This window comes from Mytilus californianus, unplaced genomic scaffold (assembly GCF_021869535.1).
Source record: "Mytilus californianus isolate M0D057914Y unplaced genomic scaffold, xbMytCali1.0.p SCAF_47, whole genome shotgun sequence".
NCBI classification, from domain to species: Eukaryota; Metazoa; Mollusca; class Bivalvia; order Mytilida; family Mytilidae; genus Mytilus; species Mytilus californianus.
In genome coordinates, this window is record NW_026262698.1 from 252227 (window position 1) to 277183 (window position 24957).

At 32.0% G+C, this 24957-nt stretch overlaps 1 protein-coding gene across 1 annotated transcript; it reads left to right on the forward strand.

Moving 5' to 3' along the window:
• LOC127700034 (inter-alpha-trypsin inhibitor heavy chain H5-like) lies at window positions 1–24905 on the forward strand. Its single transcript, XM_052203481.1, has 11 exons — window positions 1–155; window positions 2353–2466; window positions 5063–5295; window positions 11551–11696; window positions 12498–12783; window positions 14729–15402; window positions 16810–16897; window positions 19256–19333; window positions 20198–20308; window positions 20943–21290; window positions 21989–24905. The coding sequence occupies exons 3-11, from the start codon at window positions 5226–5228 to the stop codon at window positions 22237–22239; spliced, it is 2052 nt and encodes a 683-aa protein (XP_052059441.1). The 5' UTR covers window positions 1–155; window positions 2353–2466; window positions 5063–5225; the 3' UTR covers window positions 22240–24905.
• Window positions 24906–24957: the final 52 nt, after the last annotated feature.

The following is a 24957-nucleotide window of genomic DNA, read 5'->3' on the forward strand; positions in this document are numbered from 1 at the left end:
TTTGTCATCACAAGATTGGATATTGATACAGATGTACGGTATAGATTTTCGGAAACAATATATATTCTGACAGTGTTTAATCCTAGTCATGACAACGAGACCTATGTTGTTGATATACCGTTTCCAAAAGAGGCTTTTATTTCAAACTTTACACTGTAAGTACGTATACATATTACGTACTATATTATAGGTATAAATATAGTTTTAAAACTACAAAAACAAATAACGCAATTTACATTTTATGGCTCCCTTTCGATTCTACGAAATGAAAAATTATGCAATTCGTTCGCTACAAGATAATATATTATTAATAAGAAAGCAAACTTTTGTTTATTTTCCATTTAAAACACATGGGATGGCACACAAACCTAGTTATACTTCATTACGTAAATTATCAGGATAATTCTCAATCTTCACAAAACTTTGATTGTAAAGTTGAAACAATCATGTAAGGCATTTACATTACGTCGTTTTTACAAAATAAAACTATTATGCGTTGATAGAAATGGTAAACAACAAAATACTTATATACTAAATATCAAGATTCCGTACAAACAGTACCATGAAAAGGGTAGAATATGTTTATATTTGAGTTATGGATGTTCGCTTGTCATGTTTTGGAATTTTTGTCATATTTTCGATATCCTCTGGTTTTATCCATTTGAATGCATCTGTAAAAGTCTTTTTTTAAATATTTTTTGAGAACTTAAACTTGTCAATGATAAAGCTATGAAAAATCAAGAGAGAACATTTTCCCGCTAAAATTTCAATGGCTAATATCTCAAAAACAAGCACACGGACCTATATCTTTTTTCCGCTCTTTTGGTTCCTTTATTAGACCCCTGTCAATATATTCTAGTGTTATGAAAAGCTTGTTATTTTGAAACTGAGTAGCGAACTTCCTTAAAATCAATCAGATTATTGTTGTTTTTAACGATCTTGGCCATAAGGTGTTGGCCAGCTTTTATTGGTGGAGAAAGCCGGAGTACCCGGAAAGAACTTAAGACCAAACGTAACATAAAGTAATTGTGAAATTAACGCAATGTTCACAAAATGCAATCCCTACTGAAGGTTATGCGATCAACTCTAATTCTTTGCCCTACTCATACATTATTTCCCGCCAAGTAATCTAACATATATCTTGATGTGCCCCGTAGGTGTCTAAATAATTGTGAAAGTTTCTTTATATTGCGGTGAAAATGTCAGGTTATTTATGACAATATTTGTTAGATTTCCTTGTCTGATATAGTTTATAAATTGTTGGTACACTTATTACCCAGCAATTTTGTTTTCGTCAGTAAACAGATATAGATCTAGTAAATATCTAACAAAGCAACCCAATGCTAGCAGGCGTTTTAAACATTTACACCTAATTAAAGACCTCTCTGAGAAATGAAGGATAGCAGCACAGGCGTTGATTCTTTGCTTTTGGGTTCGTCAAGCGCGTGTTGTGATTTTGTTTCATGAATTAACGAGACATATTCTTCCTGTTCTATAACGTTAATTCAATTTTGTCATTGATTAAAAAAAAAAAAAAAAGAATCGCAAGCTTTTTTTTCATTGCTCCTTTATCAGTTGTTTTAAAACACAATGAAATATCTTCCTCTAAGAAAAACAACATCTAATACGTTTTGCAAACACAGCTTAATTTGTAACTGCCTTATAAAGTATATCATTGGTCAAATCTTTTATTTAATTACTTCAACTAGAGATCAGTAGGGTATTAACTTAACCCGAAATCATAATTTAGAAAGGGTATTTCGAACTTTTATTCTTTAAATACTGAAACGCGCGAATTTTGAATTTCAGATATCAAAATGACTATTTAAGGTTATCGTATGTGTTAACAAGTCTGCTATACAAACAACAGTCGTAATCTTGAATTTACATTTGTAAAGTAAAGTACATGTATAAAAGAACAACAAATATTGCGGTTTACTCTTGTTTAAGCCCATGTATATATAAACGTTATGTGAAACTGTGACCAATATGAATGTACGAGTCCCGAAATCAATTAGCTGCGATACACACTTTAACATGAGATGAGTTCTTTTGCGCCTTTTCGCGAAGTTTGAATCATTCTGTATCATTGCAATTGTCTTTAAATATCATATTTAAGAGCAATCTGGGTTCTGCTATCATGGTTGCATCAACCATACGAACAAGAATATTTCATAGGTATGCTGAGTATTGATGACGAATATGAATCGTATGAACTGAAAAGGAGTGAAACATTAAGATTCAACAGGTCATGCATGTATCCCTTTTTATATTCAAATATTGTTTTAATTTATAAAGTTACATTGATTCAAAATTGAGACAATAACAGTCAATTATCTTTGTTACTTGTAGAGAAGTTGGTGGTGAGATATTACTAAGTAGTATTGTAGGGAAAGACAGTAAGGATACTGGTACAATTAACGGGAAAACTTCAGAATCAGAGAATTTCACTGACAGCATTTCAGAGTAAGTGATTGTAGACATCAACAACATGTTTATAATGTCGAACTATTTGCGACAGTTTAAGACACAAAATAAAATTGTATACACATTAGTCCTATAAATGTCTTACGAACTCTTCAGACCAATACTTGTTTGAATTATGAATACATTGAACTATCTTCTGGCAAATAAAGTGAGTAAGAAAACCCCGATATGGAACTAAATAACCGGTAACTTAAAATTGTGGATCTTGTTGGCTCTTTTGATGTACAAGCTTTCTCTTTCTAAACATTGCTGAAGGAAATAAACCGATGAGATACTTCTTTCGCCACAAAATCGAAATGATTCAATTAAACAGCTAATTGTAAATGACAAATCTGACCAATAACGAGTAATATTTCTCTCATGATTAAACAAACCAGTGAAAACTTGTTTTTTCAGCTTTATTTGGATAATCAACCTGTTTGATTATGTATATTTCGAATAAAGAAATATTTGAATTTCCGTTATTTAAACACAAAAGTAGAAATAGCTTTAAGGTACACAAAAAAAAATGCTTTTACTTTACAAAAAAACAGTAAAATATCGTTTCATCTCGGCCTCTAGTAAATGTTCTACAACTAATCTTTCAGTGCTTTTAACTAGTTCTTTAATTACTATAAAAGAACTTATCATTAACTTTTGTAATAAAACATACGAAAATAGTGGAATTAATTATACTTGGAGTGTAAAATATTCTTTGGATGTTTTAGATAAATTACATGCTTTTGATGGTCCCTTTGATTCTTTTGACAGTTTTGACTTTTCAACTCTTTACATTACACTTCCACACAATCTTATCAAACAGAAGTTTTCCTATTTGATTAACTGGTGTTTTGGTAAATCTGATTGCAAATATGTTTGCTGCAACTCGTTTAAAGTATTCTTCTCTAATAAGAAAGGTAAAAATATGCTAGATGTACTTACTAGGGGTGTGATGAGATGATTGAAGCTGTTAATTTTCTCCTTAATAATATTAATGTACGTTTCGGCAATAAAGTTTATCGACAGGTTGTTGGTATTCCCATGGGCACCAATTGTGTCCCTTTAATAGCAGCCTTGTTCTTGTACTGTTATGAATCACAGTTTATGACCAAACTCAGTAAAGACCCGTCTAAATTGCATTTAATTGGATGTTGGATGTGTACTGATTAATAATTTAATAGTCTTAGATACATGCTTTTTTATTAGTTTTTTAGTTTTAGGCTTTGTACTAGCTATTTGTAACTGCAAGTACTCGCAGATCTGCACTTGGTGTCTTTTTTGTTGTGGGGATGTATAAAAACACTGCCACGTCCGGTCTGTGTTTTTGTGAGATGTCTTTCTGTTTTGTAATGATCTGATGAGTTAAGCCCTTTTCAACTGATTTATAGTTTGATCTTATGTTGTACTGTTACACCGCTGTCCCAGGTTAGGGGAAGGATTGGCGCATTTAAACAAGTTAAACCCTCCACGTTCTGTATGTGCCTGTGCCAAGTCAGGAGCCTGTAATTCAGTGGTTGTCGTTTGTTGCTGTATATCATATTTGTTGTTCGTTCATTATTTTGTACATAAATCAGGCCGTTAGTTTTTCTCGTTTGAATTGTTTTACATTTGTCATTTCGGAGCCTTCTATAGCTGACTATGCGGTATGGGTTTCGCTGATTGTTGAAGGCCGTACATTGACCTATAGTTGTTAACTTCTATGTCATTTGATCTCATTGGCAATCATACCACATCTTCTTATTTTTATATTAAGGTGTATGTTTGGAAGTTTTATAAACACCGCAATGATCTGGTTGACCGTTCTGAATTATCTGTGTCGCAGATGACCACAGAAATATGTTCCACTTGTCATAACCCCATTCCAGATATGTTTAACTTGATTATGACATTACCAAATACGAATTACCGGTATAATTTGTCTGTGTCTCAACTCACAATCTCAGATCTTTTAGGTCCCAGAATAATGGTTCTTAATTTTCCCCAATGTGTCGTATTCCTGATTGTGACATTTTGACTGAGTGTGGATTCGCAATGCGGGTGATGTATGTATAGCAGTAGCTGCTTACTCTATCAAGACACCAGAATTGCTGCTTTTGGAGTTCATGCGATTCTGACAGCTTTGTGTGTTGCCTTGATTTGTCTTCTTAATCAATTTATGAGGTTTGAACATCGGTAAACTACTGTTGTCTTAATTTATCAATGGATTTATACTTTGATAAACAAGACTCAGATGCAACGTGTGGAGCAGGAACTGCGTACCTTTCCAGAACACCGGATTTTTCAATTATCCCCTTGGTATTTTCTCTTTCTTTTCTATTTTGTAAGTACATGTATACTATGTACTATCCGTTGTATATGCAACGGATTGTGAAATTGTCAACGTTTTAACGTTTTCAAACAAGCGAACCCGTTTGAATGGTTTTACACTAGTATTTTTTGGGGCCCTTTATAGCTTACTGTTCGGTGTGAGCCAAGGCTCCGTGTTGAAGACCGTACTGTGACCTATAATGGTTTACTTTTATAAATTTTGACTTGGATGGAGAGTTGTCTCATTGGCACTCATACCACATCTTCTTATATCAATATATTATTTCAGATTTTTGGGCACAAATTCATTTGTTTTGCCCGTTGAAATTCCTCCTGAAGAAGACGTCACTATAACATTAACATACCAAGAAGTACTCAAACGACTTAAAGGGGTTTATGATATCAACATATTTGTCGGCCATTGTGAAAACGGATACAATACAAATATCGAAATGTCGATTAAAGAAACGAAACCTTTGACAAAACTGGAGTTGTCTCCAATGTGGAAAAATGCACATCGAGGTACGTAAGTGTTTGAAGGGTGTATTCAGTAACTGTTAATATTAGAACGTCGTATGAACTGTATAGCCAACTGATTCTTACATGTACATATTCCCCGAATATATAGGCCTTAATATACGGCACAGACCTGGTTTAGACGACTGATTTTAAAACAAGAAAACGTGTTTATTTTGTATTCCTAAATTATTCATTCTAAAATACCAAGGCAAGGATTAATCATGTTTTTAACCAAAAGTCTTGCTATCTATTTTCAATAAAAAGATGGCAAGAAAATGCAGCCTTACATTGCAATAAAAAAAAAAATGGGTATATATAATAATGACTTAACTGCAGAAATCCCTATTCTCGCAATTTACAGTACCAAAAAACCCTGGAAAAACGCCTTCTTAGGCATTGAACGAAGAACAAAAGCTCTCACCTTACTGTCTTTTCTTGACAATCACTAGCACTGGGGTTTGATATCAACAAATTACAACCCTCCCTTCCCAACAAAAAATCTACGGTGAAATCAGATAATTGGATACAGAAATTTTAAGGTTTTATTTGATCGGATTAACTTCCGATTCTGACCAAACTTTAATTGTGACGACTTGTGCTACATGTTTACACATATATGACAAAACAAGGAGCCTGTTTTCAGTGGTTGTCGTTTGTTGGTGTTGTTCATAAGTGTTTCTCGTTTCTCGTTTTTCATATAGATTAGACCGTTGGTTTTCCTGTTTTTTATTGTTTTACACTAGTCATTTTGGGGCCATTTATAGCTTGCTGTTCGGTGTGAGCCAAGGCTCCGTGTTGAAGGCCTTACTTTGACCTATAATTGTTTACTTTTTACACATTGTGACTTGGATGGATAGTTGTCTCATTGGCACTCATACCACATCTTCTTATTCATATGGAAGATTTTCTCAAATAATCATGATTCCTTGCAATTTGGTAAATTGATCTTCAAATTGTGTACATATACTATTCGATTCTACCACTGCATTGAGTGTGATACGATATTTCTAAACTCGAGATAGTACCATTATCAAATTTAAGACGCCAGGCTTTACGAGTGTTTTAAATATCTAACATTTAAGTGTCGAGTGTAGAAATATCGTATTGGACGATATTCGGTGCTGAAATCTGTTTCTCTAATTATTTCACTATTTTCACATTTATTAACTGATTGTGAAAAAATTGTTCTCCTCACTCGTGAAATATCTGTTCTCGGCAAATGATTGGTCGAAATTTAATTATGGCGTCAAATGTTCTTGGTTTCTTCTGAGTTTCCTATTGTGACGTCATGAAAAAGGCGACCATGCCTAATGACGTGACATATAAAGAACACAACTTTCTGCAAATCGTTGAAATGGAAGGATAAAAATCATTAGAAACAGATTCCACCACTATAACTCGTGAATTACGATATTTCTCCACTCTCAACAGTTAAATTCTAATTATTTAAAAAGCTCGACAAGCCTCGCGCTTTAAATATTAAAATTTAACTGTCTCGAGTGGAGAAATATCGTAACACACCTGTTGCAGTGGTGGAATCTATATTTCTATAAAGATTTTTAGACAAATTTTATCTTTCTTTTCAAATCAATGGTCTACAAAAAGTGTGTTCGTTTTATGTGATGTTTTGAGACCTGGTAGCTTTTCTTGTGACTACAAAATAACAAATTATGAGGGAGACAAGAAAAGTTGACGTAAAAATTGAATTATGACCAATACAGAACTGAGATGGAACAAACAGAAAGTTGATAAAAATTTAAAAAAAATGATCAATCGGTCGGGAATAGTAAAAATCGGCAACGAATAAGAAACTTAATTCAAACGATCGATTATATACGCAATGAGATTATTCTTGATTCGCCACCTATTTTAAATGCAATAGTTTACTTTAATTTTTATTTACACACGTACTGGTTTGTTCTAGATTTATTTCTTTCAGACGATCTTCTTTGAAAATATTTCTTTACGTAATTTTTAATGTAATAGTAACTTTATTAACAGGTCATTTAGTATACTTTTATTTATTCAATATCAATTTGCCTAATATCATACTTTCAAATCTAGTCAATTTATACGATTGAAATCAGATATGCCAAAATAGACATATCGTGATGTAAACGTTTATAAATAATGAAGATACTGAAATGATAAATGGTACATGTAGACGGGGTATACATTATATATGACGTGTTCACCAACTCAGGTGATTTAGTCTCAAACATCTTTCTAAGTACTTCGGTACTGGCATGAAAATACGGATATTGTGTTATTAAAATTTGCTGCAAGAAAATTTGGGAAATTATTTTGAAATAAGGAATATATCTCCCTCATATAATGCTCTGATTCATAGCCGGCTTTGGCTATACTTTTTGTCCTTTTTTGGTTTATAAGTTCTTTGTTTTTCAAAATAGGTTTTGGATTTTTAAATGTTTTAGCCTCCAGCATCACTGAAGCGACCTTTATTGTCGAAATGCGCATCTGATACGGAAACGTTGGTACCGTTAATAGTATTACTACCACTAGGCAGATACCTCTTCATGTGGACTATTAGTCCCCGAGGGTATCATAAACTCAGAAGCCGGTACTCACATGAAAATACATATATTGTGATATTAAAATTTGTGGTTACAAAATTATGGAAATGAGTTTTAATTAAGGAATATATCTCGCTTTGGCTAAACTTTTTGTTCTTTTTATATTAATAAGCTCTTCATTTTTTAAATAAGATTTGGATTTTTGAATCTTTTGGTCGTGAGCATCACATAAGAGACATTTATTGTCGAAATGCGCATCAGGTGCAGAAAAATTTGAATCGTTAATGGTATTACTATCACTGGGTCAATACCTGTTCTGGTAGACTGTTAGTACCAGAGGGTATCATCAGCCCAAAAGCCAGTTATTCGATACTGATATGAAAATACGGCTATTGTGTTATCAAAATTTGCTTCCGAGTGTTCCGGATCACCTGCCTTATTCCCCGATTAGTGTGCTTAATTTGTAGTTCTCTGTATAGTTAACATATATGTCATCGACGACAGTAAAACGTTCACAGCATCTCAATCTCTTACACTGACCTTTGTTACTAACTGAATTTGTTACGTTGCCAGGATTGCCTACTGGGCAATACGACGGGTGTTGCATGCTAATCAAAATATTCCTCAAGTTTTCCATAGCAACTGATTGTTTCCCCGTTTCGTGTTGCCCTAATATTATAGTTCTCTATTTTACTTTATTTTGTTTTTGGCAGAGTGCTAACGTTGTCTGGCTTTCTTCGACGTATGGCTTTTCATGGTTCTATTGGTATATTTAGCAAGAAAAATGTATACAGCTTTTCATATTGAAATATATACATCTGAATCGTTTCAGTCGGTTTGACTTGTGTGTATTTTGTCCAATTTTCACATGAACGCGCATATCTATGATGAAATACGTATATATCAACCACGAATCTGTTGTGCTGGAAATGTCCTCACGCAGCATCAGTTTTGAAAATGTTTTATTTTGCATTTTTTTAACCAACATACTTCTGACTTCTGTATAAATTTTGTAGTTAAAAACTAAATAGAGAACGTCCTTGATTCAGTTATTACCGCTTTGATTTGTAAACTTCGTATACAATATTAATTTTGGTTTGTTTTTATCTGTTCATTAGATTGACATTTATAAGTAAAATATAATCAATATTTGATACTGTAATTTATGACGCACGTGTGTTAAGAATATAACTTCTACAATAAAAAACCATGAAAAAGGTGAAAAAATGGATACTTTTCGTTTTTTATTTCGTTTACAAAATGCATATTCTTCAAGGTTTCTTTTTTTTTGTGTGTGGTTAAGACAGGAAAGGAATGTTCAATATTGTTGGTTTGGTCTGTAAAGGATCAAGAACCTACAAAAGCGAATAAATGTACATACATTTAATTCTATTAAACTAAAAGCTTTATTGTGTTTTTATCGGATCACTAAGCAATTCTATAGTTTTGTTTTGTCCTTTTTAAACATTTGGTTCAGATGTTATTTCTTTGTTAGGTTCTGGCAAATTATGTACTTTGTCACAACTAGATGCGAACGATTTACAGCTTGACAAAATATTTCCACTTCGTCTGTTGTTGAAGACCATATGTTGTCTTCTAGTCTTCTTATCTCTGTTTATTGTGTTATGGATACTTTCTCATTTACACATTACCTATATTCTTATCCGCCTCGGTGGTCTCGTGGTAGCTTGTTCGCCTCGAGTGCGGGAGATTGTGGGTTCGAACCCCGGCCGGGCCAAAGAATGGTCGGCTCGGAGTCAGAATAATGTGTCCGAGTAAGGTGACATGTCTTCCTTCGGGCTGTTACCTTGTGAACTAGCACGTAAAAAAATCCGGCTCAGCGTGTCGGTCTAGTACAAAGCAGGGTTAATCTTCATATTACATTAACATGTTCTCGTCCTGAATATGCATATTAATTTGCCGCTGGACGTTAAGCAGCCATCCATCATCATATCACCTATATTCCTTGTTATCAATTTAAATAGTAAAGACATACTGTTGTTTTTGTTTATATTTGTCATGATATAATCAAAAATACTGAATACATCTGAAGTATCAACTAGTGTTATTTAGATCATAAACAGCAGTGATAAGTATGTTTAAATTAAAGATGCAATAAAAATAAGGAGAGGTTCTATTTATTTCAATAAAATGAAAGGCGGTATCTAATAAGACGATAACCTTGTGCAATATTGATGTTATCAATGATATTCATTTTGAAGAGTCTTTTAATGTTTGAAACTCCTATGCTACATATAAAAAACATAACGAATGTAAACGTTTATCAAATACTGAATTACTTGTTTTAATGGTACGCTTTACTTCGAATACAGACAACAGTATCTCTCTTTGTTTTGAGATGCATTATTATGAACTTTTATAAATTTCCCAAGCCTTTTTTTGCAATTTTTCATCTGATGATGAATCAAGTACATTTAATATAAAACTGAGTTCTACAATTTGTTACATAATTGTAAAGTGGTCCAAAAACTCATTATATAGTAAAAAAAACCAGCAGGGTACACATGTACCGATTTCAGATTTTTGTAATAAAGTGCATCATTGGAAATCGAGGTCAACAGTGAGTTTAGAAATATACAATTTAATTTTCTAAATAATGATTTCATTGTTAGAAAATAAATATACAAAGTATGTATTTTACGACAATTAGAAAGAAATACTCTATATCGTATAATTCGTTGCTGAAACTATCAAGCAAGTTTGAGAATGAAGAACAGCCATGAAAGAAATGTATTCTACATCATTCAATCATGTGTATTATTTATGAGTATACAAATAAAAGTATTAAAAACCATTAATGAGACGTCTCAATATCACATGTTGACAAAATGTCCAGCTCGCTTCTCCAACGCTTTAGAATGGTCTATATAAGGTTATTGTAAAGCAGAACTTCTAATTTATCAACTTTATCCTTGTTTTTTTAGTGACAATGTACCTTTCTCCAGGTCAATAGAGATTTCATGCTCGAACATTTCATATACTGTTTAACTTATTCTCATTCTGAATATGCATTAAACATTTGGCGCTTAATAAAGTTATGCGTATTTCAACAAAGAAACAAGCATAAAATATTCAAATACAATTACCATTATCACAAGATTTCAGTTACGCGCATCCTTTCCTGGTTTTCGGGCCTGCATCTTGGTTATAGGGATACACCTTCTTCTTATTTATAGTCTTTTAAATGGAATTATTAAGACCTTATAAACACCACTTGTTACATGTTTTTTTTCTTCTCTGAATAGAACAATTTAATGGAGCCAAAAATTTGATTCATAAGTTTCAGCGTATTCCTTCTTGTTTTGCTGGTAACTTTAGGTACGCGCATCTGCTTTTCCCCAGTGAATCATCATGTAGTCGATAAGAAGGAAATTCATGAGTTAATAAAGTCTTTAAAATGATGAAAACTACACTTTATAAATTTCATGCATTCGAAACGCTTTTCTGGATTTACCTTTAACAAGAACGTTACATTTGAAATCAAAGGATTTAGAAGAACTGAAACAGTTGAAGAGCTATATGACCAAAAGAACCTATAATAGCCATATCTATTTAAGACCAGCTTCACCTGAGGGAGTTAAAACATTAGTTTTTGAAAGTGTTCGTACAAAAATCGCAATATGAATAATTGTCAACCATCGATAAAAGTCCTATATTCACATGTAGATCAGTTACTGATTTGCTAATATTTTTTCTACTGTAGACAAAAGCAAAGAACTACATCTCACAAGACCAAGTAACGAATCAGCAGTCATAACATACAATGTAGTTTCTAACCAGATGGAATGTCTACAAAAGTTGGAAGTGCAATATGACGTAGAAAGAAGTCAGAATGCAGGAGAGATTCTTGTAAACTTACACTTTTGTGTTTTTTTTTAAACTGTTTCTCTGTACCTATACATTACATATGTAACAATGAGTATCAATCTTGAATGAATTAAAATAATAATTTCTTGTTACATTCAAATCTGCTTAGCAAATACAGATATTGTGGAACACTTGATTTCAAACAATAAAAATAATATTTCTTTTTGACATTACAATACAGAATTATCAAAAGAATTCCGCTGCTGCAGTATTGTCAATGATTGCGAGAAAAATAAGTAATGTATAGTATTATCGTAGCCAAGCAGAACAAATTACTAAAAAATGTTATAAAGATGGTAATTTCACAAGATTACTGAAGATTTGTTTTCCACTAGGATAATCTATAAATTATATTTGCTATTTGTATTGCAAAGGTATATGTACTTGTAACAATGTCTCTTTATTACAATGTAACAAAAAAAATAAGAATAGTGATAAATTAGCGTTATTCCTATGTTTACAAAATAATTTTTGAAAAAATATGAAAACAACACATTATAAATTTCATGCGTCCAAAGTGATTTTCTTTATTTACCTTCATCAGGACTGCTCAAAGTCGAATATTTGATAGCCAAGAACGTATTATAATTTACAAACTACATAGTTTTCTTTTCTTTCTGAAAGAGATGCATACATGTCAGACAAAGACTCATTTACTTTTTAACTACTTTGATTCGAGCGACTCTAATGAGTCTTATGAAGACGAAACGCACGTCCAAATTATCAGCCTAGCATCTTCGGTGAGTTTTTACATCACTAATATAATATTTAAATATGTTTTAGATTGAAGATGGCTTCTTTGTACATTTTCTAGCACCAACTGGTCTTCAAGTTATTCCAAAGGATATCGTATTCGTTTTAGATACGAGCAGATCAATGACAGGTGAACCCATTGCGGAACTCCAGAACGCAATGGTTACTATATTGGGCAAACTTGCTTTAAAGGATATGTTTAACATTGTTGTCTTCGAATCGTCGTTTGGTATGTTTGAGAGCGAACTGCAAAAAGTTACCAATCGAAGTATTACTGATGCCAAAAATATGATTTACTTCATGACACCTGATGGAGGTACGTAAACACTTGAAAGGAATTTCATGTGCAAAGGGATTGTTCGCATGAGAATATTATTTTCGTGTGTCCAAATTTAATGTATAAAAGTATATAAAAAAATACAGAAAAAATTCAATAAACGGGAAGTCCATAAAAACTGACAAAATCAAACGCTATCGATCAACGGAACAAGTGAAAAACATCTACCATATTCTTTACTCGGTACAGGAATTTTCCGAAGAAAATGGTGGGTTAAACCTGGTTTGATAGCCAGCTAAACCTCCCACTTGTATGACGGTTCTTTATAGTTCCGCTATATTAACAAAATTGGGTGAACATCCAAAACAAACATAAAAGATTAATATGACAATAATTGGGATCCAGCAGCCAAAACTGTGTAAACATACATCATTGACGTACAACACAATTTACTAAAAAATTCAAACAAACATACAAATTAATCTAACAAAGACACTTACAATAAAGGTGTTGTAGATAGTAAATAAACTCATCATAGACACTATGACCAAAAATGTGCACGACATACGCGCGCTTCGTCTCCAAAAGACTCATCAGTGACGCTCGAATAAATTTGACAATGACACTGAGTCATTTAATCATTTACAATTTGGACATTATATAACATTATTTTAAAGATATCTAAACTCGACAATGTACATCTCCTCTTATATGGCGTTTGAATGTTGATCATACCTGGTTAAATTTATGTGTAAGAGAGTACATATCTGTTCATAGATGGTGTATATTTACTGGTACTTTATTTCGTCTCACAATATTTTAAAATTGGTGTTTTACAGATACTGCTTTTATTGATTGCAACAAATTATTCCGTCATATGTTTCCAATCTATTAAGATAAAATTGAGAATGGAAATGGGGAATGTGCCAAAGAGACAACAACCCGACCAAAGAGCAGAAAAACAGCAAAAGGCCACCAATGGGTCTTCAACACAGCGAGAAAATCCCACACCCGGAGGCGGGCTTCAGCTGACCCCTAGACATATGGCAAAATTTCTTGTACTTTTTTAATTTGAAAGGCGTTCATTCTTAAGGATCAAACATACTTCTAAAATAAATATTTAAATATGCCACTTCAAAGTAGCATCAACAATTTGCCTGCATATAGGTGAATTGTACGAACTTTTTGCATTCTGTTTAAGTACAAATAAGCGCTGTCAACTTTGAAAACGTTCGGCCTTCATAGTTTGAAAATCGGAAGCATAACCGTAGTATAATTGCTACACAAACTAACCAAAATTCTTGAAAAAGCCAGATAAAAAATATCAATACAGAAACAGAACGAGATTTTTCATGATTTTTGTTCGCATACAGGGAAATACCTTGATGATTGACTTTTTAGGTTAACCCCTTTTATCTCACTTGTATTTTTTTTTAATTTTCGGTCAAAATTTTTAAAAACATGGAGATGTTATCCTTCCCATTTCCTAAATTTTCAAAATTTTAATTTCCTTTTTCTTTTTTTCTTTTTTTTTTTTTTTTTAACAGGTAAAGTTTTGATGCAGGATCCAAGACGGAAAACACTTGAATATCCGCAAATTAGATATAATTTATATTTATCAATCAACAACTGAGGGAGATACTTTTGCAAAAAGGGCTGAAATCACGTGATTCAAATCCAATGAATAAAGTACCTAGAATTTTGACATATGGACAAGCGAGGAATAGAATTATTAGCTCCGCGAACCTAATTAATTAACACAATGTTTACACTTCGTTCGTGTAGTTTGTTAACTTGCGGCAAATGTTTGAAGTTAAAAACTGTTGATATAGACTCGAAAAATGAAATAAACAAAACTCCAAATGGTAAATCATCGATTGTATGTTAATAATTCCATTTAGTTTGCTTTTGTAATTAAAGCCCAAAATACTCAAATGTGCATCGATATACATTTACATTTGAATTTATTATTTTTATAATTTAGGTACAAATATTCATGATGGTTTACTAGCAGGCATAAAGATTTTGCATTCTGTCAAAGTAGACGAAATCCGTTCACCAATTATTATATTTCTAACCGACGGAAAGGCATCGAGTGGTATAACAAACAGAAATCTAATAACGAAAAGAGTTAAATCAAGGAATATTTTAGGAATTCCCATCTTTACCATTAGTTTAGGTAAAGAATCAGATCAAAATCTAACGTCTAAGATTGCGTCTCAAAATTTTGGCTTTTCGCGACATATTTATAATGCCGGTACATCAAGTTCAATCATAGATAGTGTGTATGACGATGTTGCTACTACATTAATGAAGCATATCAATATTGTATACATGGATAACGTTGTCAACGATCAAACAGTTACACAAACGAATTTCAAAACTTTATTCCAAAATACCGAAATTGTGACGTCAGGAAAATTTCAAAACGAGTCAACAAAATTTCTCAATTCTACGGTTGTTGGACTTGGAGCATCGGGACTGACCATGTTATCGAACGCAAGCGTCTCTGTAATCGATGACGATGGGCGTAAAAATACGATTGAGGCAATATGGAAACATAGAAGATTGAAAGAAGTGATGTCGATTCAAAAAGCTATCGATGACTCTACAATGGTTAAAGCTTTACAAGAAACACTGTTAACAATGTCTGTTCAGGTACGTTTCGTGTTGGTTTCAAAATGATCTGTCAATAGTCGCAAAATTAAAATAAAAACATTCTAATTTAACGTTTTCAGCTATACTATTCATTAAGATTAGGAATGTTTTTAAAAAATACTAGTAAAGCCAAACAGCTCATTAATGTGAGTTCAAAGAAATAATTTAATAGTAATGGTAATAATAATAAATGATGATGATGTTGTTTCCTAATAAGCACAAATCACACCTAAGCATCTTCTATAAAAAAAGGGGGAGAGGTTAACACCTACGACTTAGACAAACCTATGCAGATAATTTCTTTTATTATTCGAGGTACTTTAAACTGTTTAACTCCTTTATTATTGATTTTCCTTGTCTCTCAAATATTATCACAATCTAAAACGCTGAAGACCAACACTACCGATTCTATATACAATATGCTCATTGATAATTAAGCAAACATGTCGTTAAAGTGTTTGTTGTATCAAACTGAATAAAATCGACACATTTTATTCTGATTTGTCCTTAGATTTAAAGTTGATGAAAGTTATAGTGTCACAATTGATATAAATGTATTTAATAAAAGATATGTAATTAGTTCTAAGTAAATTATCTGGACGAATAGTCATATAGTGAAGGAGGAACAGCTGTTTAATTTGTTTATGGATGTAGAAGAAGTTTGTTTGTCACATTCATGAAGATCGTTCAAACATTTTAAGGGATAATTGTTTGAACTTAAAGTATAGAAAAATGTAATGAAAGAAGTGAAGAAATTCTCACATCCCATTTTTCATCAGATTAAATTTTAATCCAAAAAAAATTAAGACTGAGAATGGAAACGGGAAATTTACTTCTTATATTACATTAGCTATTTCCCAGTTCCTCGGTCAAACTTTTAAAGTAATATTATGAATAAGCGTTATATCTATATAATATATTCTAACAGGAAGTGCATGCGCTCGACCATTAGATATTGACGGCATTGTACAATGTACTTGCAAATATTAACTATAAAACGATGTATACTCTTTTTGAAGGGATTTGGCTATTTTGATGTCCCTTTTGGACCTACACTTTTGGATTCAAAATACTTTGAATGTTTTTGAAATACATAGGAATGTTTACCCAAGGAAAAGATTACCTTATCTGTATTTGGCAAAACCTTTTGGATTTGTTGGTCTTCGTTGCTCTTTAAACTTAGTTGTACTTTTATCTTTTATATTCGAGCGTCACTGACGAGTCCTTTGTAGAGTAAGGCTTACACAATTATAAACCTGGACACATAGCTCTTCACGTGTTTTGACCTGATATACCCTTGGCTTTTAAAGATTTAAATTTGAGTGTTCCTGATGAAAGTAAATCAAGACAAGCGATTCGGATGCACGAAATGCTTCGAAATTGATAAGTGTTATTTTCTATTTGCAGTATAAGTATGTTACACCGCTTACTGCAGTCTTGATTGAAAGACATGGTAAACCAGAAAGTAATGTTGTCCTAGACAATGAAGAAAGAGGTACTATGCAAATTAAATAGAAAACATATGCAAAAGTTCTTATTTTGTTTATCTGTAATAAAAAAAAAGTGTCCTTGAAAAATGTGATAAGGGAATAACATGATTTGATATTAAGGCAAAGGGAATTCAAATCCCGTAATTACTCAATTTTTTAAGAAGCCTAATAGGACACATCAAATAAATTTGCAATATTCAAATTAAGTAGCAGCGTAAATCTTCTTTATATTTTCTGTGGTTTTCTTTAGCTTATCTGTGTTGGTTTCTTGATCAAGGATTTGTAGATTTAACACAATCAGTAGCATGTGAAAACCAACAGAAAACGTGATAAGCCGTCAAAACCTTTAATCACGGTAAATTGCTGTTACGTTTTAAGGTACCAATGGCTACGTATACCTCACAGCTGATACAATTTCATGACTTTTGCTGAAAATTCAAATTTCTTATGTTTCTTTGGCTTTAGTTCGACGATATGAATATTAAATTTCTGTGCCCAGAATCTATATGACTTGAAAGACGTTTGGTTTTAACATAGAAGATAACGTTAAAAGCCTTCTATCTAGCTATCATTAGAAAGTAGCTTTATCGCCTTTTCTTTAACTTTTATTAATTTCAATCAAAATAATTGCATAAACACTTTTATATGTTCGTCGTGTGGATTGATTTACTCGATTTTCCTTTGTTTTATCCGATGAAAAATTAGCTTACAAGTAATTTGAGACACGACCTAAACTGCCTTAAAATGGAGATAACACAAATTTGTTTTTCTTAGTAAATATTATGCACTGAACAATCCGTGGTATACGGGCGGCAACTCCTGGTATTCATATTATATGAAAAACATAATATGATAGGCATTCCAACTTAAATTATAAAGTTAAAACAAAATTAGCATTTTGCATGAACAATTTTGTTCCAGTTAAACAAATACGGCTGTTACCAAGATATATCTAAAGTATGCCGCTTTTTCAAACAAATATCATTTTAAACAAAACTCATAGGAATGTTAGAACATGATCACGAACGATGCTTCTCTGATAGGAAAATTTTCAAAATTTCAAACCACACATATGCTCATTTGAAATCAGATGAATACAATTTTCTGTTTGAATGCCTACATAAGATTGTAGAAATAACAATCGCACGGGCACGAACGAAAGAAAAAAAAACAATGCTTTTCAAATTTATCCTGAAATTAACACTTTGTTCAAGCAATTGACTGTGTATGTTTGAAATCGAAGATTTGTCTTTATGTGGTTTTTTTTATAAGTCTTGTTTTCTCTTTTTAATCGACCATTAGCAAACTACTGTCACAACTCTTGTCCATAGTGAAAGATAGTGATTAACCAACTAGCGATGATAAAGCAAGAAAGTTCGGTATTTTCCCGTCAACGGTAACAAATAAACTCATAAATATAAATATTTCCCCTTTGCCACTAAGCGATAACTATACAGGCTATATAACATGTATAAGGGGTTCTGAAATTGACGAAATTACATGTTTTAAAATAGCAAGCGACATTATTCAAAACATTTATTCCGATAAAGATGCAGTTAAGCAATAGAAAATTTGCATTTAAATATTTGCAATTAAATAATTATATATAATTTTTGGCACTTGGCGATTTAATTGATTTAAAAGTCATTTTATTTTTATAACGCTGCAAAGAAGAAGTATTCAAACTGATACGAATTTAAAAAAAATCGTTTTCATCCATTAGTTCATAAAATTTATAAGTTGACACACTTTACAATTACATTTTGATAATAATTGATGAAAGGGTTTCAAACGAAATATTACAAGATGTACTTATTCATTTATATGTTTCCACGTATGCCTTTTACTGCTACATGTATAAACGTCAACAGTCTTTTATCTCACTAAAAAATAGGGAAACAGATACAATGCTTATAATTTTGTATGTCAGATGCGTTCTAATTTTGCTAAGATAGCTGATTCAGGATATTGATTGTTAGGAGATATAATTTTTTGATATTTGATATAAAAGAAACGTGAAATTAGATATAAAAAATTAGAAATTGACATGAAATGTTTTACATTTCACAAACTTAAACTTAATGTGAAATATTTTATTCTGCTTTAATTGGTACATACTTTTCAATAGTAGAAATAATGCTTATTGGAAATGAAACTAAAGAATAAAAAGATTGAAAGATCTCCATAAAACGAAAATACCACTGTATTTTCTTATAAATATACGTTGCTTGTATCAATTTGCACAAGAAAAAGATCGCCTCAATTGAATGAGTAAAATACATTTAAACGTAAAATTAACGTTCCTGTCAGTTTTGTAGATGAAATGTTCAACTTTGTCAACAATTATATTTAATGTTTTTAAGTTGTATATGCAGTAGCCCATAATCAAAGGGACCAGTTAAAGGAAAATAAGCCAAAACGAAGAGATTCAGAATTTTCAGGTATTTCTATTCGCTTTACTTTTGTATTTATATATAGCAACATATGTTTACAAATATACTCTATGGAATATAGTTTTTTTGGTCCTATGAAGTGGAGTAACACGAAAGATATAATAGCCCTAACAAAGGACGATAGAAAATGGAAGAGGAAAACATGACTCTTTAACAGTACCAAAAAAGTATAACAAATAACTCCAAGGTAAATTAAAAACAGGGTAAGTCCATAACAATTGACAAAATCAATTGTTATCAACCAACGGAACGAGTGAACAATAACTGTCATATTCCTGACTTGGGACAGGCATTTTCCGAAGAAAATGGTGGGTTAAATCTGCTTTGATGACTAGCTGAACCTCTCACTTGTATGACAGTTATTTATAGTTTCGTTACAAAATTGGTTGAGCAACCCAAACTGACATAATAGATTATTGTGACAATAATTGGGAAACATACATCACAGACATACAAAACAACTGACTAAAATAATTCAAACAAACATACTAATAAATCTAACACAAAAGTTGCTGTAGTTCATAGTAAGCTTGACAAATATGACCCAAAAAAAGTGCTTGTAGTTGATAGGAAATTGACAAAGAAGCCAAAAAATGTTTTTGTAGTTGATATTATATACCGTATATTGTATACACTTTCTCGATAAGATACACTTTAAGTTAAATATAAATACAAGGACAAACACAAAGGAAACAACACTGTAAAAACCTCTTGCGTCCGAATCGCACCTGCACCAAGAACTCCTAATGAGTTCCCGATGGCTGAATTTTCCTCATTAAATATCACATTGAAAAACTAATAATGACTAAACAAAACTATTTACAAATTTCCTATTTTTCTTCATGTTTTCAGCAAAAGGAGATCCACATTTCGAGATTAGAATAGAGGGTATTGAGAATCCTATTTGCTTTGATATAAAGACTGATCCTGGTTCGATCGTAAGAATACTTCAAATTCCAAGAGGTAAAATTCAGAGAAAAGATTTGATATTTGATGCATGTTTTTGTTGATGTCTCAAAACATCTTAAAAGGAAAAAGTTGAAAATGTTTTATCTTGACTATTCAAGTGCACATGATTGTTTTGTCAATATCTTATTGCCAGGAATTGAGATACCTAGGCTGATAACAATAATAGTTTGAGCGTTTTTAAGTTGATGCGCACAAATCTTTAAAGCCTACTCTTACACGCACATTCATATTGCTGTTGTCAGCTTCAGTCTTCGTAAAAAAGATGGTCCATTTTCTCTAAATTGGAAAACATTCTTGGGTTTCGTTTCATTTTTTATTTGTTTCCTTGTTGTTTTCGTATTCGTTCTCGTAATCTTCTCTTTCTTGTCGCTTTCTCGTTTAAACCTTTGCGTATTCGGTTAACCGAAATTATGAAAAATAGAAGAAAATATGTATATTTTAAGTTATATTGAATAATTATTTGATTAATGATGACATTGGATTGTACGAGTAAAGATTATAAAATTATAAGGGATTAAAACTTTTTTTTTAAATTTGTATTTAGTATATAAACATGAATAAATAAAACTTGCTCTGATCGTGACTAAAGTAAACAATATGTTAAAATATCGGGGTTTTTTTCAAACAGTAATGGTAGTGAACATAGGAATTATACCGGAAACGGAAGATTTCAAAGAGGATAAGATGTATATTTCTGATATTTTTGTGTCAATACATGCCCATACCCTTCTGATGAATATCGATGGTGGAATATTATACAACGGACAAAAGTTTGATTGGCCACTGCAAAATTGCACAGAAACTACCACAGAGAAACTTATAATGTGCAGTAACAATAAAAGAAGAATGACTGTATTTCACCTTAACCATGAAGTTACATTACGAGTGAAAAGAGTAATACACGTTGGAAAGAAATACTTTAATTTTTATATTGATAATTTTACAAAACTATCGAAGAGAAGTACAGGACTATTAGGTAATTAATCAATCTCACTACGATGCTCGTTCTTTTTGTGTTCTCTTTTCAATTAAATATGTTTTGTTATAAATTAGGCCGTACGTTTTCTCAATTGAATTGTTTCATATTTTCATGTAGGGGCCTTGTATGGGTTTTTCTCATTGTTGAAGGCCGTACGGTTGCCTATAATTGCTTACCTCCACTTTATTTTTAACTTTGGTGGATATTTGTTTCATTGGCAATCATACCTCATCTCATTTTTTTTTATATAAAACTTTTAATATTGTTGGGGCAAGAAGCTAGGGTCGCCCATACAATGCTAGAGTATTTGTATACATTATATACTTTAGTCAAGAAATTAGCATGCTCATATCAAATAATCTACATAAGTTATTCAACCCGATGTTACGATTGTTTTGGTGATATTAAAATTAAGAAGTTTGCATAGAAATTTTCATCGGAATAGGATACAAACATAAAAAAAACTTAAACTAAGTCAAAGCAAAGTGCTTGTACTAATTGACTAATTTGGAATAAATTTGAAGATTTAACCTATACCTTATAAAGCTCGAACTCTAAAAAAAGAAAACCCAGCTTTTTTTGTTATTTTTTAATTAAGATTTAAATTATCATATATTTGTGAATTTGTGTTAGTCGTAACTCCATCTTTGATCCTTGTAAACTATTTTTTACAATTCAATTGCTCTTATTTGCAGGGGAAATTCTCCAAGAAACAGTTTCAGTTCGAAAAGTAATAAGAAGAAAAGGTAGATTAGTTGGCAGCTTTACCAGCAGGTCTAATAGAACTGGACCAAACAAATATTTTTCGGCTAAACTCAAGTTAATGGAGAATTCGGAAACAAGACATCTATGTTGGCATCTACACAAAAAGATTTCTGGGTTAATTGACTCGTCAAACAAGTTTCAACTGCCAAGTTTGTTTCATTCGGATGTTTTACCAACTTAGCAGAGTGTAAGCTGTTGAAATTAAAGAACTTACGCTAAAGACATAACTAAATGTTTATTTAGCAGATTTTGTTAATAAGATTTGTTGCAATGTTTAATAAAAATAAATCATAAATATTGCTTCAATATAAACAAAAAATTAAAAGCTTGTTCCAGATAGAATCTAAATGGCTTGTCAAATGAAATTTCTTTAAATCACTTGTAAATAGGAAAACAAACCAAATTTCCCTACATTCGTCACATTTATGTCATATCTAATAACATAAACGGTACACATTTTACTGCACTAGAAACGCATTCTGTTAATTAATGTCTCTTCAGTGAAACTCGGAGCCGAAACAATTGTTAATCTAAACCCAATGCAAACGTTGAAGAGCTGATCAAACCAAAAAGACCTAAAGTAAAGCCAAATCCGGACAAGAAATCAGAGCTTTTTATGAGGGATATATATTCCTTAATTTAAAATGATTTCCAATATTTCATTACAGCCATGTTTCAATCAAACAATATCAGTATTTTGTACTGGCTACTGAGCTAGTGAAAAGTACAAAATAAGAAACATTATTAAGGTACTGTACAAATGTAACTGAACACATGATTTACCTATAAAAAGAGACCTGACTGGCAATTACCTTGACAAACTTTGGAAAGCTGTGGAACTAATATGCAACTGATTTCTTTGGGCGTTTTAAAAAGGTTTTTACGCTTTGTCTTACTAAGAAACATTACATTTGTTCAAGAAAAAGTTGTATAACTTTTTGTTTTCAAATTAAAAGTATTCAGATGCCAATATGGTCCCTATACTGTTAATGCTTAAGAATGAAAGACAATAAACCATTGTGAAACTTTACATTCCGTTAATCAATACATAACAACAGGTTTAGGGAGCCATTATCGCTATTATTACATACTGGTTTTTATTCTTTTCTGTACACCAGTTTTATTGGATAAATGTGCTTTCATCCTTGTCATCAATAAATCGAGCCAGGCCTTTCGTCTCTGAAAAGACTTTTACAATTCTAAATGGAAATCTATGCATTTTCACAGCCTTTAAAATGAACCAGCACCATATTTTTTTATAATATAGAAAAACAAACGAAATGCTTCATCTAACTTTTACTTCATGATTCATCATTTTAGACTTAAATGTGATTATTGGAATTTAATGCTTCTTTTATAATTTTATAGAGTTGTAAATGCCATTAGTTCAATTATCTCCCTTAAAATATTTCCAACAAGAATTATTTTCCTTCATGCATATTCCAAGGTTATGTTCTGCAACCGTTAAAAGTTTCATCAATATTGATTAAGCCATTAAGGAGAGGTGAGCTTACGAGACCTGTTGCAACATATTGCAATGTTAAATTAAGTAAGTTCAATTTTCTCCCTGAAAATATTTCTGACCAGGATTATTTTCCTTAATGCACAATCTCGGGTTGTGTACTGCAACTGTGTAAAATTTCATCAATATCTATCAAGCAGTTAGGGAGGAGTTATGCTTAGATGGGCAGGGTCATCAGATACATATTTTGAACTAAATAACCTAAGGATGATTTAGACCAAGTTTGGTTTAACTTGACCCAGTAGTTTCAGAGGAAAAGATGTTTGTAAAAGATTACAAAAATTTACGAAATATTGTGAAAATTTGACTTTAAAGAGCAATAACTCCTTAAAGGGTCAATTGACAATTTTGATAATTTAACTTATTTGTAGAGCTTACTTTGCTGAACATTTTTGCTCTTTACAGTTTATCTCTATCTACTATAATATTCAAGATAATAACTAAAAACTGCAAAATTTCCTTAAAATTACCAATTCAGAGGCAGCAACCCAACAACAGGTTGTCTGATGCGTCTGAAAATACCACGGCAGATATATCTTAATCTGATGAACATTTTTACCTCAGTCAGATTTGCTCTAAATGCTTTAGTTTCAGAGATATAAGCCAAAAACTGCATTTTACCCCCCTGTTCTATTTTAAGCCATGGCGGCCATCTTGGTTGATGGGCGGGGTCATCGGATATACTTTTCAAACAAGATACCTAAGAATGATTTAGGTAAAGTTTGGTTTTATTTGGCTCAGTATTTTCAGAGGAGAAGATTTTTGTAAAAGTTAACGGACGACGACGGACGACGACGACAACGAAGGACGACGGACGACAGACGCCAAGTGATAAGGAAAGCTCATTTGACCCAGCAGTCAGGTGAGCTAAAATACGTGTAAATATACCAATGAAATATATGCCATGAACTAAAGATCATTCCTGACCAGATTTCAACAAATTACTTTAGTTGGACAATGAATTTGACATAGTGACATGCGAAGTTCGATTACAATCAAACAATTAGTAGGTTGACGTTGGCTTGGTTTAGTATCTCGTCTTGGGTTGTGTTCGGTGGTGTGTATAGTTTTTTTTATATGCTACGCCGCGGCGGAGGGAGCATTAAGTGTTGCCGTTGTCCGTCCGTTCTCTAACTTTAGTTTGCCTCAAACAAATATCATTACCACAAAACACAGATCAAGTTCGAATTTGGGTGGCGTCACTTTTATCGTTCGAGTTATGTCCCTTTATATCAGGAAAAATTGCTGAATTTTTCGTTTCCGTTATCTAACTTTAGTTTGGTGCAACCAAGCGTTATGAAACTTATACACAATGCTTATGACCAAAACTCTCAGATCAAGTTCGAATTAGGGTGGCGTCACTTTCACCGTTCTCGG